We start from the raw sequence: 15,169 nt of genomic DNA, 5'->3' as shown, positions 1-15,169 counted from the left end.
AGAGAAGAAGGCCAGTTGCCCCATCCCATTGAAAGTCCTGTGAATTGGATCTATTGTCCATTTCTCCCTCAAGCCTTGTGACTTTTCTTTTTAATTCCCTTTTGACTGTTGCTGCTGGATCTACAACTACCATTTGGGGTGGGATGGTAGCATAGTGGGATGGTAGCACAATGCTTTACGGTACAGATGACCCAGGTTCAATTCCCAATGCTCCCTGTAGGTTTGTACGTTCTCCCCGTGACCACGTGGGTTTCCTCCCTCAGTCCAAAGGCGTACTAATTGGTAGGTGCAACACTCACAACAAGCTAGAGGAACTCAGCAGGTCGGACAGCATCCATGGAAAAGATTGGTCGACGTTTTGGGCCGGAACCCGAAGGAAGGGTTCCAGCCCGAAACGTCGACCATTCTTTTCCACGGATGCTGCCCAATGTGCTGAGTTCCTCCAGCGTGTTGTGAGTGTTGCTTTGACCCCAGCATCTGCAGATTATTTTGTGTTTACTAATTGGTAGGTAATTGGTCATTGTAAATTGTCCCATGATTGGGCGAGTTAAATTGGTGGGTTGCTGAGCATTGTGGTTTGAAGGACCGGAGGGGTCTACTCCAGGCTGTATCTCAACAAAACAAGAAATTTCACTTGCATATACTACACCGGGTTATTGGACTTTGGATGATGGCTATAAGCCTAAATGGCTTTAAGAAATTTTAGCAGATGACTGTAAAAGGCTGTTAGAATAAATATCTGCGATCCAGTGGGGAAATTTCATGACATTTGTTTGAACTCCATTGCATTGCACACCAGGTTTCTTTCCTGAACTCTTGTAGATTTTGCACAAGCTTAGACTACTTTCTGACAAACACCAAACAGACACTTTCAACTCCATGCAGCTGAATTCTTTTACATTCTGTGTCTCTCATCTCTTATGTTCTGTGTACGAGCTGTGTATGGACATCCATTTAATGAGCTACTTTGTACTTGATCTGACTCAACATCTTGTCTCATGTACTGCGCTGGCTGTGAGACTCCCAAACACCTCAAGGCCTCAGTCAATCCAGTGCCCATGCCAAGTGAAGCAGGCAGAAAAGGACAACCTATAGTTACTGAGGCATTCTGAGACACATTTGCAGCAAAACTATCAAATGTCTGCCTCAGTGCCAGAAGCACGTTGTATATATTGCAGTATAGAAGCTCATTGGGCACATCAAATCGATCTTGGATTTTTAGAGCAATCCCGTCAATCCCATTCCTCCACTTATTTCCTGTAATTATTTTTGCCCTGTTACCCGCTTGCCCTCAGGTATGCCCATCAACTCCACTAGGGGTAGTTTACCAACACATCTTTAGGATGTTGGAGAGAACTAGAGCAGCAGAGAAAGTCACAGGGAGTACACAGTCAAGGTCAGGGTTGGACCTGGATTACCAGAATTGGGAAACAGCAGAACTGTCTGCTGCACACTGAGATCCCCTCACCCCCATAATCAGTGTGTACGGGGTCTTTCTTTTCCTCGTATGTTAAATTTAAAATGGCTTCTTTTGTTATGTTATACTGGGGAATGCTTCTTTGTTATGTTAAGTGCTGAGGAAGTCTCTAACCAGACAGTTGAAGCAACACACATCAAAGTCGCTGGTGAACGCAGCAGGCCAGGCAGCATCTCTAGGAAGAGGTACAGTCGACGTTTCAGGCCGAGACCCTTCATCAGGACTAACTGAAGGAAGAGTGAGTAAGAGATTTAAAAGTTGAATGGGGAGGGGGAGATCCAAAATGATAGGAGAAGACAGGAGGGAGAGGGATGGAGCCAAGAGCTGGACAGGTGATTGGCAAAAGGGATACGAGAGGATCATGGGACAGGAGGTCCGGGAAGAAAGACAAGGAAGGGGGGGGGACCCAGAGGATGGGCAAGAGGTATATTCAGAGGGACAGAGGGAGAAAAAGGAGAGTGAGAGAAAGAATGTGTGTATAAAAATAAGTAACAGATGGGGTACGAGGGGGAGGTGGGGCATTAGCAGAAATTAGAGAAGTCGATGTTCTTGCCATCAGGTTGGAGGCTACCCAGACGGAATATAAGGTGTTGTTCCTCCAACCTGAGTGTGGCTTCATCTTTACAGTAGAGGAGACCGTGGAGAGACATGTCAGAATGGGCATGGGATGTGGAATTAAAATGTGTGGCCACTGAGAGATCCTGCTTTCTCTGGCGGACAGAGCGTAGGTGTTCAGCAAAGCGGTCTCCCAGTCTGCGTCGGGTCTCGCCAATATGTAAAAGGCCACATCGGGAGCACCAGACGCAGTATATCACCCCAGCCGACTCGCAGGTGAAGTGTCGCCTCACCTGGAAGGACTGTTTGGGGCCCTGATTGGTGGTAAGGGAGGAAGTGTTAGGGCATGTGTAGCACTTGTTCCGCTTACACGGATAAGTGCCAGGAGGGAGATCTGTGGGGTGGGATGGGGGGGACGAATGGACAAAGGAGTCGCATAGGGAGCGATCCCTGCAGAATGCAGAGAGGCGGGGGAGGGAAAGATGTGCTTAGTGGTGATCGCTCCCTATGCGACTCACTTGTCCATTCGTCCCCCCCCCCCCCTCCCCACTGATCTCCCTCCTGGCACTTATCCATGTAAGCGGAACAAGTGCTACACATGCCCTTACACTTCCTCCCTTACCACCATTCAGGACCCCAAACAGTCCTTCCAGGTGAGGCGACACTTCACCTGCGAGTCGGCTGGGGTGGTATACTGCGTCCGGTGCTCCCGATGTGGCCTTCTATATATTGGCGAGACCCGACGCAGACTGGGAGACCGCTTTGCTGAACACCTACGCTCTGTCCGCCAGAGAAAGCAGGATCTCCCAGTGGCCACACATTTTAATTCCACATCCCATTCCCATTCTGACATGTCTCTCCACGGCCTCCTCTACTGTAAAGATGAAGCCACACTCAGGTTGGAGGAACAACACCTTATATCCCGTCTCCAACCTGATGGCAAGAACATCGACTTCTCTAACTTCCGCTAATGCCCCACCTCCCCCTCGTACCCCATCTGTTACTTATTTTTATACACACATTCTTTCTCTCACTCTCCTTTTTCTCCCTCTGTCCCTCTGAATATACCCCTTGCCCATCCTCTGGGTCCCCCCCCCTTCCTTGTCTTTCTTCCCGGACCTCCTGTCCCATGATCCTCTCGTATCCCTTTTGCCAATCACCTGTCCAGCTCTTGGCTCCATCCCTCTCCCTCCTGTCTTCTCCTATCATTTTGGATCTCCCCCTTCCCCTCCAACTTTCAAATCCCTTACTCACTCTTCCTTCAGTTAGTCCTGATGAAGGGTCTCGGCCCAAAACGTCGACTGTACCTCTTCCTAGAGATGCTGCCTGGCCTGCTGCGTTCACCAGCAACTTTTATATGTGTTGCTTGAATTTCCAGCATCTGCAGAATTCCTGTTGTTAACTAGACAGTTGCTTGGGTTAATGCAGATAGCAGGGTGCTATTAGCCAATGGGTGGTCATGTATCATTTTGTTTTCGGATATAATGCTGTCTCACATGACTGGGGACGGGGTTTTTGGCGGGGAGTCGGAGGAGAGACAGGGAGGACGGAGGAGAGACAGGGAGTCGGAGTAGAGACGGAGAGGACGGCGGACGGGGGTTTTTGGCGGGGAGTTGGAGGAGAGACGGGGAGGACGGTGGAGAGACGGGGAGTCGGAGGAGAGACGGGGATGGTGGACAGGGTTTTTGGCGGGGAGTCAAATGAGAGACGGGGAGTCGGAGGAGAGATGGGGAGGATGGCGGAGAGACGGGGGGTCGGAGGGGAGACGGGGGGTCGGAGGGGAGACGGGGGGGTCGGAGGGGAGACGGAGGGGTCAGAGGGGAGACGGGGAGTCGGGGGAGAGACGGGGAGTCGGTGGAGAGACGGGGAGGACGGTGGACGGGGTTTTTGGGGGGGAGTCGGAGGAGAGTCGGGGAGATGGGGAGTCGGAGGAGAGACGAGGAAGACGGAGCAAAGACGGGGAGTCGGAGGAGAGACAGGGAGGACGGAGGAGAGACGGAGAGTCGGAGGAGAGACGGGGAGGACGGTGGACGGGGTTTTTTGGGGGGGAGTCGGAGGAGAGTCGGGGGGGAGACGTGGAGTCGGGGGGGAGATGGGGAGTCGGAGGAGAGACGAGGAAGACGGAGGAGAGACGAGGAAGACGGAGGAGAGACGGGGAGTCGGAGGAGAGACGGGGAGTCGGAGGAGAGACGGGGTGGACGGTGGAGAGACGGGGAGTCGGAGGGGAGACGGGGAGGACGGGGGAGAGTCGGTGGAGAGACGGGGAGGACGGTGGAGAGACGGGGAGGACGGTGGAGAGACGGGGAGTCGGAGGAGAGACAGGGAGGACGGAGGAGAGACGGGGAGGACGGAGGAGAGATGGGGAGAATGGTGGACGGGGATTTTGGGGGGGAGTCGGAGGAGACTCGGGGGGGAGATGGGGAGTCGGAGGAGAGACGAGGAAGACGGAGGAGAGACGGGGAGTCGGAGGAGAGACGGGGAGTCGGAGGAGAGACGGGGAGGACGGAGGAGAGACGGGGAGGACGGAGGAGAGATGGGGAGGATGGTGGACGGGGATTTTGGGGGGGAGTCGGAGGGGGGACGGGGAGTCGGAGGGGGGACGGGGAGTCGGGGGAGAGACGGGGAGGATGGTGGAGAGACGGGGAGTCAGAGGAGAGACAAGGTGGACGGTGGAGAGACGGAGAGGACGGTGGAGAGACGGGGAGGACGGTGGAGAGATGGGGAGTCTGAAGGGAGATGGGGGGTCGGAGGGGAGACGGGGAGGACGGTGGAGAGACGGGGAGTCGGGGAGAGACGAGGAGGACGGGGGAGAGATGGGGAGGACGGCGGACGGGGCTTTTGACGGGGAGTCGGAGGAGAGACGGAGAGTGGGAGGGGAGACGAGGAGGGCGACGGACGTGCGGAGAGGCTCCGGTCGATCACTGCGGGTGGTCCCGAGCCGTGAGTCGACAGGATCCGGGTGGTCGTCAGGAATCGATTGAGCTCCAACGGTTGCGCGCGAAGAACTTGGACTTTGAGAAGTCTTGGCGCCTTTTTTTCATTACTTCCTTTTCTGTACCGAATTTTTATTAATGTCATAGAATTAGTAATATCTATAAAGTGTACTTGGTAAAATGTACTGGGTGTGCTGGCTGGTGATTGATGTCTGGGATTGATTCGGGCAGCGACCGACTCCGTGGGAAGCGTTGAGGCAGGTGCTGCGTGGGATTTCCCCTAGACATATACAAGCCAATATAACTGAGCGTTACAAGTGATACCCTAACATACAGCTGAAGTGTATTTAAATAATTAATATTATTTTAATACACAAAACAGCTGTCAATTAAAATGCAGGATTCAGTGAGTTAAAGGAATGAAAAGTAAACAAAGCAAACTGGACTCTTTAAGGAAGGTTGTCAGAATCAGGTTTATTATCACTGGCATGTTTCGTGAAATTCGTTAACTTAGCAGCAGCAGTTCAATGCAACACATAATATAGAAGAAAATAAACAAAATAAAATAATAATAAATAACAGTATACATATATTGAATAGATTAAAAATTGTGCAAAAACAGAAATAATGTATATTAAAAAAGTGAGGTGGTGTTCAGGGGTTCAATGTCCATTTAAGAATCAGATGGCAGAGGGGAGGAAGCTGTTTCTGAATCGCTGAGTATGTGCTTTCAGGCTTCTGCACCTCCTCCCTAATGGTAACAGTGAGAAAAGGACATGCCCTGGGTGCTGGAGGTCCTTAATAATGGACGCAGCCTTTCTGAGATATTGTTCCTTGAAGATATCCTGAGTACTTTGTAGGCCAGTACCCAAGATGGAGCTGACTAAATTTACAACCCTCTGCAGCTTCTTTTGGTCTTGTAGCTCCCCATACCAGACAGTGATGCAGCCTGTCAGAATGCTCTGGTACACCTATAGAAGTTTTTGAGTGTATTTTTTGACATGCCAAATCTCTTCAAACTCCTAATGAAGTATAGCCGCTGTCTTGCCTCCTTTATAACTGCATCGATATGTTGGGACCAGGTTAGATCCTCGGAGATCTTGGCACCCAGGAACTTGAAACTGTTCATTCTCTGCACTTCTGATCCCTCTATAAGGATTGGCATGTGTTCCTTCATCTTACCCTTCCGGAAGTCCACAATCAGCTCTTTCATCTTACTGACATGGAGTGCCAGGTTGTTGCTGTGGCACCACTCCACTAGTTGGCATATCTCACTCCTGTTCACCCTCTTATCACCACCTGAGATTCTACCAACAATGGTTGCATTGTCAGCAAATTTATAGATGGTATTTGAGCTATGTCTAACCAGACAGTCATGGGTATACAGAGAGTAGAGCACACACCCCTGAGGTGCACCAGTGTTGATCGTCAGCGAGGAGGAAATATTATCACCAATCCGCACAGATTGGGGTCTTCTGGTTAGGAAATCGAGGATCCGATTACAGAGGGAGTTACAGAGGTCCAGGTTCTGCAACTTCTCAATTAGGATAGTGGGAATGATAGTATTAAATACTGAACAGCATCCTGTCAATGAACAGCATCCTGACATGGGTGTTTGTGTTGTCCAGGTGGTCTAAAGCAGTGTGAAGAGCCATTGAGATTGCATCTGCCGTTGACATATTGTGGCGATAGGCAAATTGCAATGGTCCAGGTCCTTGCTGAGGCAGGAGTTCAGTCTAATGACCAACCTCTCTCATCACTGTCGATGTGAGTGCTACGGGGTGATAGTCATTAAGGCAACTCACATTATTCTTCTTAGGCACTGATATAATTGTTGCCTTTTTGAAGCCAGTGGGAACTTCAGTCCATAGCAGTGAGAGGTTGAAAATGTCCTTGAATACTCCTGGCAGTTGGTTGGCACAGGTTTTCAGAGCCTTACCAGGTACTCTATTGGGACCTTCCAACTTGCGAGCATTCACTTTCTTTAAAGACAGCCTAACATTGGCCTCTGAGACAAAGATCACAGTGTCATCAGGTGCAGCAGGGATCTTCACAGCTGATAGTTATATTCTCCCTTTCAAAGCAGGCATAGAAGGCATTGAGTTCATCTGGTAGTGAAGCATCACTGCCATTCATGCTATTGGTTTCGCTTTGTAGGAAGTAATGTCTTGCAAACCCTGCCAGAGTTGTTGTGCATCCGATGTCGCCTCCAACCTTTTTTGAAATTGTCTCTTCGCCCCTGAAATAGCCCTCTGCAAATCATACCTGGTTTTCTGGTACAGGCCTGGGTCGCCAGACTTGAATGCCACAGATCTGGCCTTCAGCAGATGACATACCTCCTGGTCCATCCACGGCTTTTGGTTTGGGAATATACCCTAAGTCTTTGTGGGCTCCCTTCAAGTGGGAGCAATACCAGTAAAGCTGAGGTGCAGAAACAGTTTATCTACCCTGTTGGTTCTAAGTTACTGAATGTTTTGGCCTCATTGGTGAATCCAGTGGCAAAGCAAGAGGAGTGATACTCATATCCTTGGACTTCTAGCAAGCTGTTAGCATAATTCAAACAAATAATTTTTACCCTTTTTAAAAAAAACTATTTGTCTTCTGTATGATTAAACACATAGCAATTATATTGGAAGTTGCTACTACATGCAGTAATTAAAGTAAATAGTGTATCAGCAAAGAGAGTTGATCTGTTGTCATCACTTACCTGTGCCAAGTTTAGCGGAACTTTAATGGCCATGAAGGATAAAGGCACACTTTGATTCATGAAAGAAGTGACCACTGCTCATCTGAAATTCCAAAATTTAACTTTTTTGAAATGGAATTCAGGGAGACAGTGGCTTAACCTACAGCAGCACCAAAGTTTACTTCTGGTTTGTACAAAATTGTTGTAAGAAATATGTGATCTACCAGGAGATCAGGTGCACAGTTCAGTTACAAATAAGGAGGAGGCATTTCTTAATCTGTTAATGCATTTTAACTGAAAGAAAGTGGACTACTTGCCTCTAAGTTTGGTTATTACATACCTGTGGAAATAAATGAGCAACTATCTTCCCTTAATGAACTCCTCTGAAGTGTAACTTTTTAAATATATATTTGCTTCTCCGAATTGCTCTCCAGAATGTGGTAGTCCTTCTCGTGAACTTCCCCTATCTAACAGCATTGTGGGAGTATCCGGGATTTAGACAAATTGGGGATGAAGAGGCCTGTGATATATTTCTAAATCAAAATGCTGTGCAATGTCATCAGGAGGTGGTGTTCCAGTGTACCTGTCCATTACCCCTTATGACCGAGGTAGAGGTTTGGAAGATGCTGCTAGAATAAGATACAGTACTTGGTCTTGGCTGACGTCAAACTCCATGAATATTGTTGGAGTTGCAAGCAAAGAAAATGGATGGTATTGGTATTCAGAGTGACTTACACAGCCACTTTTATTTATAGTTGGAGTACTTATGTGGTTTTACTAGCTGAGCTTTTAGTTGGAGGTGAGCTCAGGATTTTGATAGTGACCCCTGGCATTGTGTGAGTGTCACTAATATATCTTAAGGGTTTTGTTGCACACGGGTACTGATTGAATTGTTAATGAAGGAGAACGTTGCACAATCCTCAGCCAATATTTCCACTGCTGATCTTTTGAAAGAAGGAATAGCATTGATGAAGTAACTGGAGATGACTAACCGACTAAAGATCTCTAACAACTGCAGTTTTCTTCTTTTGAGCAAATGAGTTGGTTTCAATTTATTGACCATTTACCAGGGTTCCATGATGCAGCCTGGGTGCCCATGATAATCACTGTCACCTAAGCTCTTTTTTCCCAGTTTTGGACTTAACTATATTCTTCAACCCCAGGTTGGGTGTTGGTGAATGACTGCCTCTTGAGAACGTTGTTGATAATGCCATTTATTAATTTATAAATTGGATTAGGTTGATTGAATGCTGATTTGCAGAATTGGATTTCTCCTACTTTTTCTGGACAGGGCATATCTGGGTAGTTCTCCACACTATTGTGTAAAGGCTTTTGTTAACTATATGGGTATAGCTTGGTTTGAGTCTATAGGAGTCTAATATTAGAGTCATAGAGCAATACAGCCCCTTCAGCTAGTCAGTCCATGCCAACTACAGTGACCACCAAGTTAGACCTAACTTCCTGCATTCAATCCATATCTCTCCAAGCCCTGATAATTAATCTCCCTCCTCTTCCCTCACCCTTGGATGGATCCATTAAGATTCAGTGATGGAGGATCTTGAAATGGGTCATCTGCTTGGCAGTTCAGGTGGAACATGTTTGCAAATGTTTCAGTGGTCCTGATTATCTGGCCTGATCGTAATGAAGTCGCCAGTCCTGATGAAGGGTCTTGGCTCTGGATTTCCAGCATCTGCAGAATCTCCTGTTCATAATGATACGTGTTGGTAACACATTGTGATGAAGCACACTTTCAATGCTGATGGCCCCCCCCCCCCCACAATACCTCATGAAGGCCCATTATTGTATGGCTGGATCAGGTCAGTCAGTGTTTGTAGAAAGAGGAATAGTTTAATTATGTGCAATGTTGATATAGAGTGTATATCAAGAAACTGTTCCCCTTAGCAGAGATGTCAACAATCAAAAGCATTAGCTCCAGAAGATGATTGAATCTGTGGGCAATAGAGGTAGGTACCCTCACAATGTTAAAGCAGCATTTAGCTGATCATTTGATATCTGTAGCCCCGGGCTGGCGCTGAATACAGTGATTTGGGGCTGTAAGCCTTGGTGAGGTCAGACGTCAGTGTAGACAACTCCCTAGCTAGTTGAAACAGTGTTGGACTGCTGTACGAGTAGCCAGTGAGATAGTATTTACACACCAAGCTCAAGTGTTTGAGGAGAGCAACTTGGAAAGTTTTCAGCTTATCTCCATGCTAAGTTGTTGCTGACTTGGTACCAAAGGAAAGCAGGACCTCAGTGAACAAGATGAGCATCTCCATATTTAGGGGCATGAATTCATATCAGATCAGTATAGGGAAGGAATTAAAAGGAAGAAGCACATAATTTACGATTAATCCATTACAATAACAGTCCTGAAGGAATGAGCCTCCATGTACCTGTATGTTGGGCTGTTGCTTTGACAATGTTTAACAATTAATTTGTTAATAGAATTGAAACAGAAATGGAGAACCTTTGCTTTCTGGGCTGAATTTCATTTGTGGTAACAATGCAAATAGCACAAAGCATGTTAATGAGAAGCAGGTGTCAGGGTGGTATTTGTGTACACAGCAACATTTAAATATTTGAGTTTAACCAGGCCTGAATTGTATGTGTGGATAAGCGGTAGTAATTTATTGACCGCTCCTTTCCTCTTTTCCCAGATTGACTCAACTCTCTTTGGCCTTGGAGAAAGCGATTACCTGTAAAAAGACACTGACAGCACAAGGTAGAGGGCGTTATTATATCCGCCAGGCATTGAATCAGAAGATTATGGCAGTGACAGTACACCATCTTCTCCACACTCCAAAACTTCTAGAGGTACTTATGTCCATTTCTTCTTTGCTGTATGCCAAATGCAGACACTTGTTCCCAATATTCATACATCACCACGTCAATATTGTGTGAATGGAAGTCGAGGAGTTTTCTTCTTTCCTATGCCTTAACATAGTCATGTATATCTGATAGCCCATCTGGTTTCAGACTAGAGCATCTGTTTAGAGGAACACACACAAATGCTGGAGGAATTCAGCAGGTCATGCAGCACCTATGCAGGGAAATAATCAGTGACGTTTTGGGCAGAGACCTTTCATCAGGACTGGAAAGGAAGGGGGTAGATCAAAATAAGAAGGTGGGATGAGGGCGGATGGTGGGGGAGAGAGGAATGAAAAGCTGAGGGATGAAATAGGTGGAAGAAGTTAGAGGGCTGAGGGAGAAAGAATCTGATGGGAGAGGACAGTGGAGTAAAGGGAAGGAGATGGGGAACCAGAGAGGGGTGAGGGGCATACCACGAAGCTGGGAAAGGAGAAGGGGGGGGCTGTGCAGCCTGACCCACTGAGTTCCTCCAGTATTTTGTGTGTGTTGCTCAAGACTTACAGCATCTGCAGAGTCTCTTTATAGAAGCCAATGTATCAATTTTCTGTCTGTGGGAACCATGTATCTATTGTCTATATCAGGGGTCCCCAACATTTTTTGCACTGCGGACCGGTTTCATATTGACAATAGTCTTGCAGACCGGCCGACCCGGGGGTGGGGTGGGGTAGGGTTGCCAACAGACAAGAGTAGCAGTCAAATACGTTGTGTTTACCCAGAAAAGACTACAATGACCATGAAGCCTTGCGCGGGCACCAGTGCGCATGCGTGTACCAGCCGATAATTTTTTTCCCCTGCAAATCGTTTTTGGCGATTCTGTTCAGGAGGAGGGAGTGTTAATCACGACCAGAATATAGGTGTTAAGTGGCTAATACACTCAATTTCATTTCTAAAATGATTTATCTAACGAATTTAATATTAAACACACGGCGCATATTTTCCTCGCATGAATATAGCGATAAGTCAATTATCAGGGGAGGACAGGGGAGCTTGAAGTAAGTGTTGAATGAACTTCCAGTAGAAGTGGTGGAGGCAGGTTCGATATTATCATTTAAAGAAAAATCGGATAGGTATATCGACAGGAAAGTAATGGAGGGTTATGGGCTGAGTGCAGGTCGGTGGGACTAGGTGAGAGTAAGAGTTTGGCACAGACTAAAAGGGCTGAGATGGCTTGTTTCCGTGCTGTAATTGTTATATGGTTATATAAGTAAGTCAATAGCATCATAACATTTTAAGTAACGTTTTGGATATTAAACACACAGCACATATTTTCCTCGTATGAACATATAAAATCATTGCAACACACCAATATCGCTGAATCAGTAGGAGCCCTGGGCTTGTTTCCCTGCAACAAGACGGCCCTATCGAGGGGTGATGGGAGACAACGATACTCGAAGGGGGTTCCTCATGTCCAGTCTATTCCGCAATTTAGCATTCATTGCAGAAAACTCCGCTTCACAGAGATATGTTGGAAATGGAAGCAACGTTTTCAGTGCTTTCGTGGCTATCTCAGGATATACAGCCTTGACTTTGATCCAGAATGCCGGCAGAGATGTTATGTCAAACGTACTTTTCAGCTCGCCATCATTTGCAAGCTCGAGGAGTTGATCTTCCCGCGCTGACATGGATGATGCATGCGTAATGACCTCGCGTGTGTTCAAGTTCAACAGTGGGCGTGACAGGGAATGAAGAAAGATGCAGATGACTCATATCGCCAAATCATATCGTTTCCTCGCGGCCCGGTAGCGGTCCACGGCCCGGTGGTTGGTGACCGCTGGTCTATATTGTATTTTGTGGTGCATTTATTATGGTATCTGTCACATGGGTCGGGGTTTAGTAGAAGCAAGTGAGTATAGTTACATATTCACACTTTTTTAGTTGAATTTAATCTACTTGAGAGCTAGAGGTAACTGGGAATGATATATTTTGTTGTCTGCTAACTTCACTATATTGCTAATTGGAATGCTTGGTATGCTAATTACATTTATATACCTCTTAGTATTGCTATTAGCTAGTTGTATCACTAATTTAGTTTTGTTAGTTTTTCATCATTGCAAGATCATTTGTCTTTGTTGGTTTTATAATAAAGGATCAAGCGTAGTTCTTTGAATTTGGAAATTTGTTATTTGGGAAGCACGTCATACAGTGTCAATTCCCGTACTCAGTCTCTCGCTGTTTTCAAGTAACCGCTACATTTTAGCAACAAAAAAAAGTCATACCAAACGAACACTGGTTTACGGCAAGGATTGCCTCTGACCTCTTGGCAAAACTTTCTTCTTAAATCTTTTTATAAATTTCCCAAAATTATAAACAGAATAACAATGTTGATACAGAGAGATTGGAATCATCATATTGTTGATAAGCATGTACAAAAAAGATTTCAAATAATACAAGTATAATAGACTTCCAAACTCTTGATATAAATAATCATAGAGAAAAAAGAAATAAAAAGAAAAAAATACAATGAAACCCCCCAAAAAAAAACAAAAAATAAATAAAAAACCCAAAAAAAAACAAATGGAACAAAACAAGGCTAGACCATTATCTTAAATCGATCACTTCAGTAATGTCGTCAACTCTGCTCCTCTATTTTAAGTTAATAAGAAGGATTCGGAAAGGTCAAATTACATCATATGAAAATGTTGAATAAATGGTTTCCAAGTCTCTTCAAATTTAACTGAAGGATCAAAAATGTCACTTCTGATTTTTTCTTAATTGAAACATAATACAGTTTGGGAAAACCATTGAAATGTAGTAGGAGGATTGGTCTCCTTCCAGTTCAATAAAATGGATCTTCTGGCCATTAAAGTAACAAATGCAATCATCCGACAGGCTGAAGAGGATAAAAATCTATGTTCAAACCAAAAATTGCCATAATAGGATGGGGTTGTAAATCAAAACGTAAAACCGTTGAGATAATATCAAAAATATCTTTCCAGAATTTTTTTCCAAAAGAGGACAGGACCAAAACATATGAGTTAAAGAAGCCACCTCAGAGTGACACCTGTCACAAATAGGGTTTATGTGGGAATAAAAATGGGCTAATTTATCTTTAGGCATATGGGGACCTCTTGGCAAAATTGGAGCAGCTTATAGCGAGTAAATAACCTTTTGTTGATTCATTCTTCTCCTAGAAGAATGTTGATTCATACCTCTTCCTAGAGATGCTGCCTGGCCTACAGCGTTCACCAGCAACCTTGATGTGTGTTGCTTGAATTTCCAGCATCTGCAGAATTCCTCGTGTTTACATTTTGTTGATTCATGCTATGTATTTGTGGTTTCAACACAGTTTTGAATGGTCAGTGCTGTCTGTCCATTGGGAACCATTGCTCAGCCATGTGGTGTTTGCCTGGAGGTTTGTCGCTTTGTTTATTAAAATGTTGAAATATTCTGGTTGTCGACATTTGAACTGAAGGCTGCTTGTTCAGTCTGGTTTAAGTGCTGTGGTTGTGGAGACAATTTGTTTGTTGTCTACCTTTATTGAATCAAATATCACTGGTGCTATTTTAAATGCGAGTTGTGCAACCAGTGAAAATAACATGAATGTATCAAAGCATGGAACTGGCGCCAACAACCCTGAAGTTGGGGTTTGTAAAAGAGGAAGGCTAAGGCTAATCTAATCAAAAAGAGTATGAAACAAATGCGAACAAAATTAAAGATTTAATACAATTAATTTAAGAAAATTTTTTAAAAATGCCTTACAAATGCAATCTTGTCTTGAGGACTAATCTCTGTGAAGCTGTTGCTAAGCATCATCACATTAATCTTATCATTTCCCGAGGCTGGACAAGGAAAACAAAACCAATGGTTTTCAAACATTGATCGCTATTACAATGCATTCATAGAGTATATGAAACAATGGCTGCACCACATTTGTTCTATTAAAGATCATGTTGCTGCAACAAGTGTATACATAGCACACCTTCTATCAGACAATATTTCTTAAATTCCAAGGCATGTTTTGACTACACATATAGCAGAAGACCCACAAGATGATGTGAAACTGAACAACAATGTGATAAATGTCAGTGCTCGAACTTCTGTTGCAGGAAGAGAATCTTCTGTACCTACTATCTCCTCTGCCTGCATTAAAACAGAGGCTGATTTAGCTGCATTAATCAGAGATCAGTAATTATTGAAGGACAAACATGCGCTGGAAGAGCAAGAGGAGCAGCTATGCAAAAGGAAGGAACAGTTTAAGTTGGAGGATGAAATTGCCACACAGGTGGCCAAAGTTAATGTGTTAAGGGCTTCAAGTGTGGTGAGTGCTGAAAGTGCTCCAGCAAGACAGTCCTATGATGTGAGATCCTATATTGATAGGACACAGCAGAAAACAAAGACGCCCAATGTCAATGTTGATTCGTTTGTTTGTCAAGTGTCTGTGAAACATGAAAAAGACCACCCCCACCCCCAGGAGGTAGTTCAGGCTGTTCACTCTCTGCCTGCATGAATGAGGCAGTCGGAGCCAGTGTCATATTCAGCAGCTCAGAGGGCTCATGGAGGACATTCATTTACTGCATGGAAACCCTTTTCTCAAAATGATACATGTCAGAATAGTATTATTGATATTATGAGGAAGCAAAATATAACCATATAACAATTACAGCATGGAAACAAAATAAAATAACAAATTCTTGGCACAACAACGTATCT

The 15,169-nt window shown here is 45.2% G+C and overlaps 1 protein-coding gene across 4 annotated transcripts in view; it reads left to right on the top strand.

Annotated features, from left to right (window-relative positions):
* si:ch211-250n8.1 (uncharacterized) overlaps nucleotides 1-15,169 on the top strand; it is a 222,392-nt gene that overhangs the window by 62,201 nt on the left and 145,022 nt on the right. For all 4 annotated transcript variants that reach the window (XM_063030892.1, XM_063030891.1, XM_063030893.1 and 1 more), the window contains one exon: nucleotides 10,309-10,465. In XM_063030892.1, coding sequence (XP_062886962.1) covers nucleotides 10,309-10,465 — 157 coding nt within the window. The remainder of the gene's footprint in view (nucleotides 1-10,308; nucleotides 10,466-15,169) is intronic.

Source organism: Mobula hypostoma, chromosome 22 (genome assembly GCF_963921235.1).
Source record: "Mobula hypostoma chromosome 22, sMobHyp1.1, whole genome shotgun sequence".
NCBI lineage: Eukaryota > Metazoa > Chordata > Chondrichthyes > Myliobatiformes > Myliobatidae > Mobula > Mobula hypostoma.
Note: the sequence above shows the minus strand (reverse complement) of the source record. Positions and strands in the feature narration are given on the sequence as shown.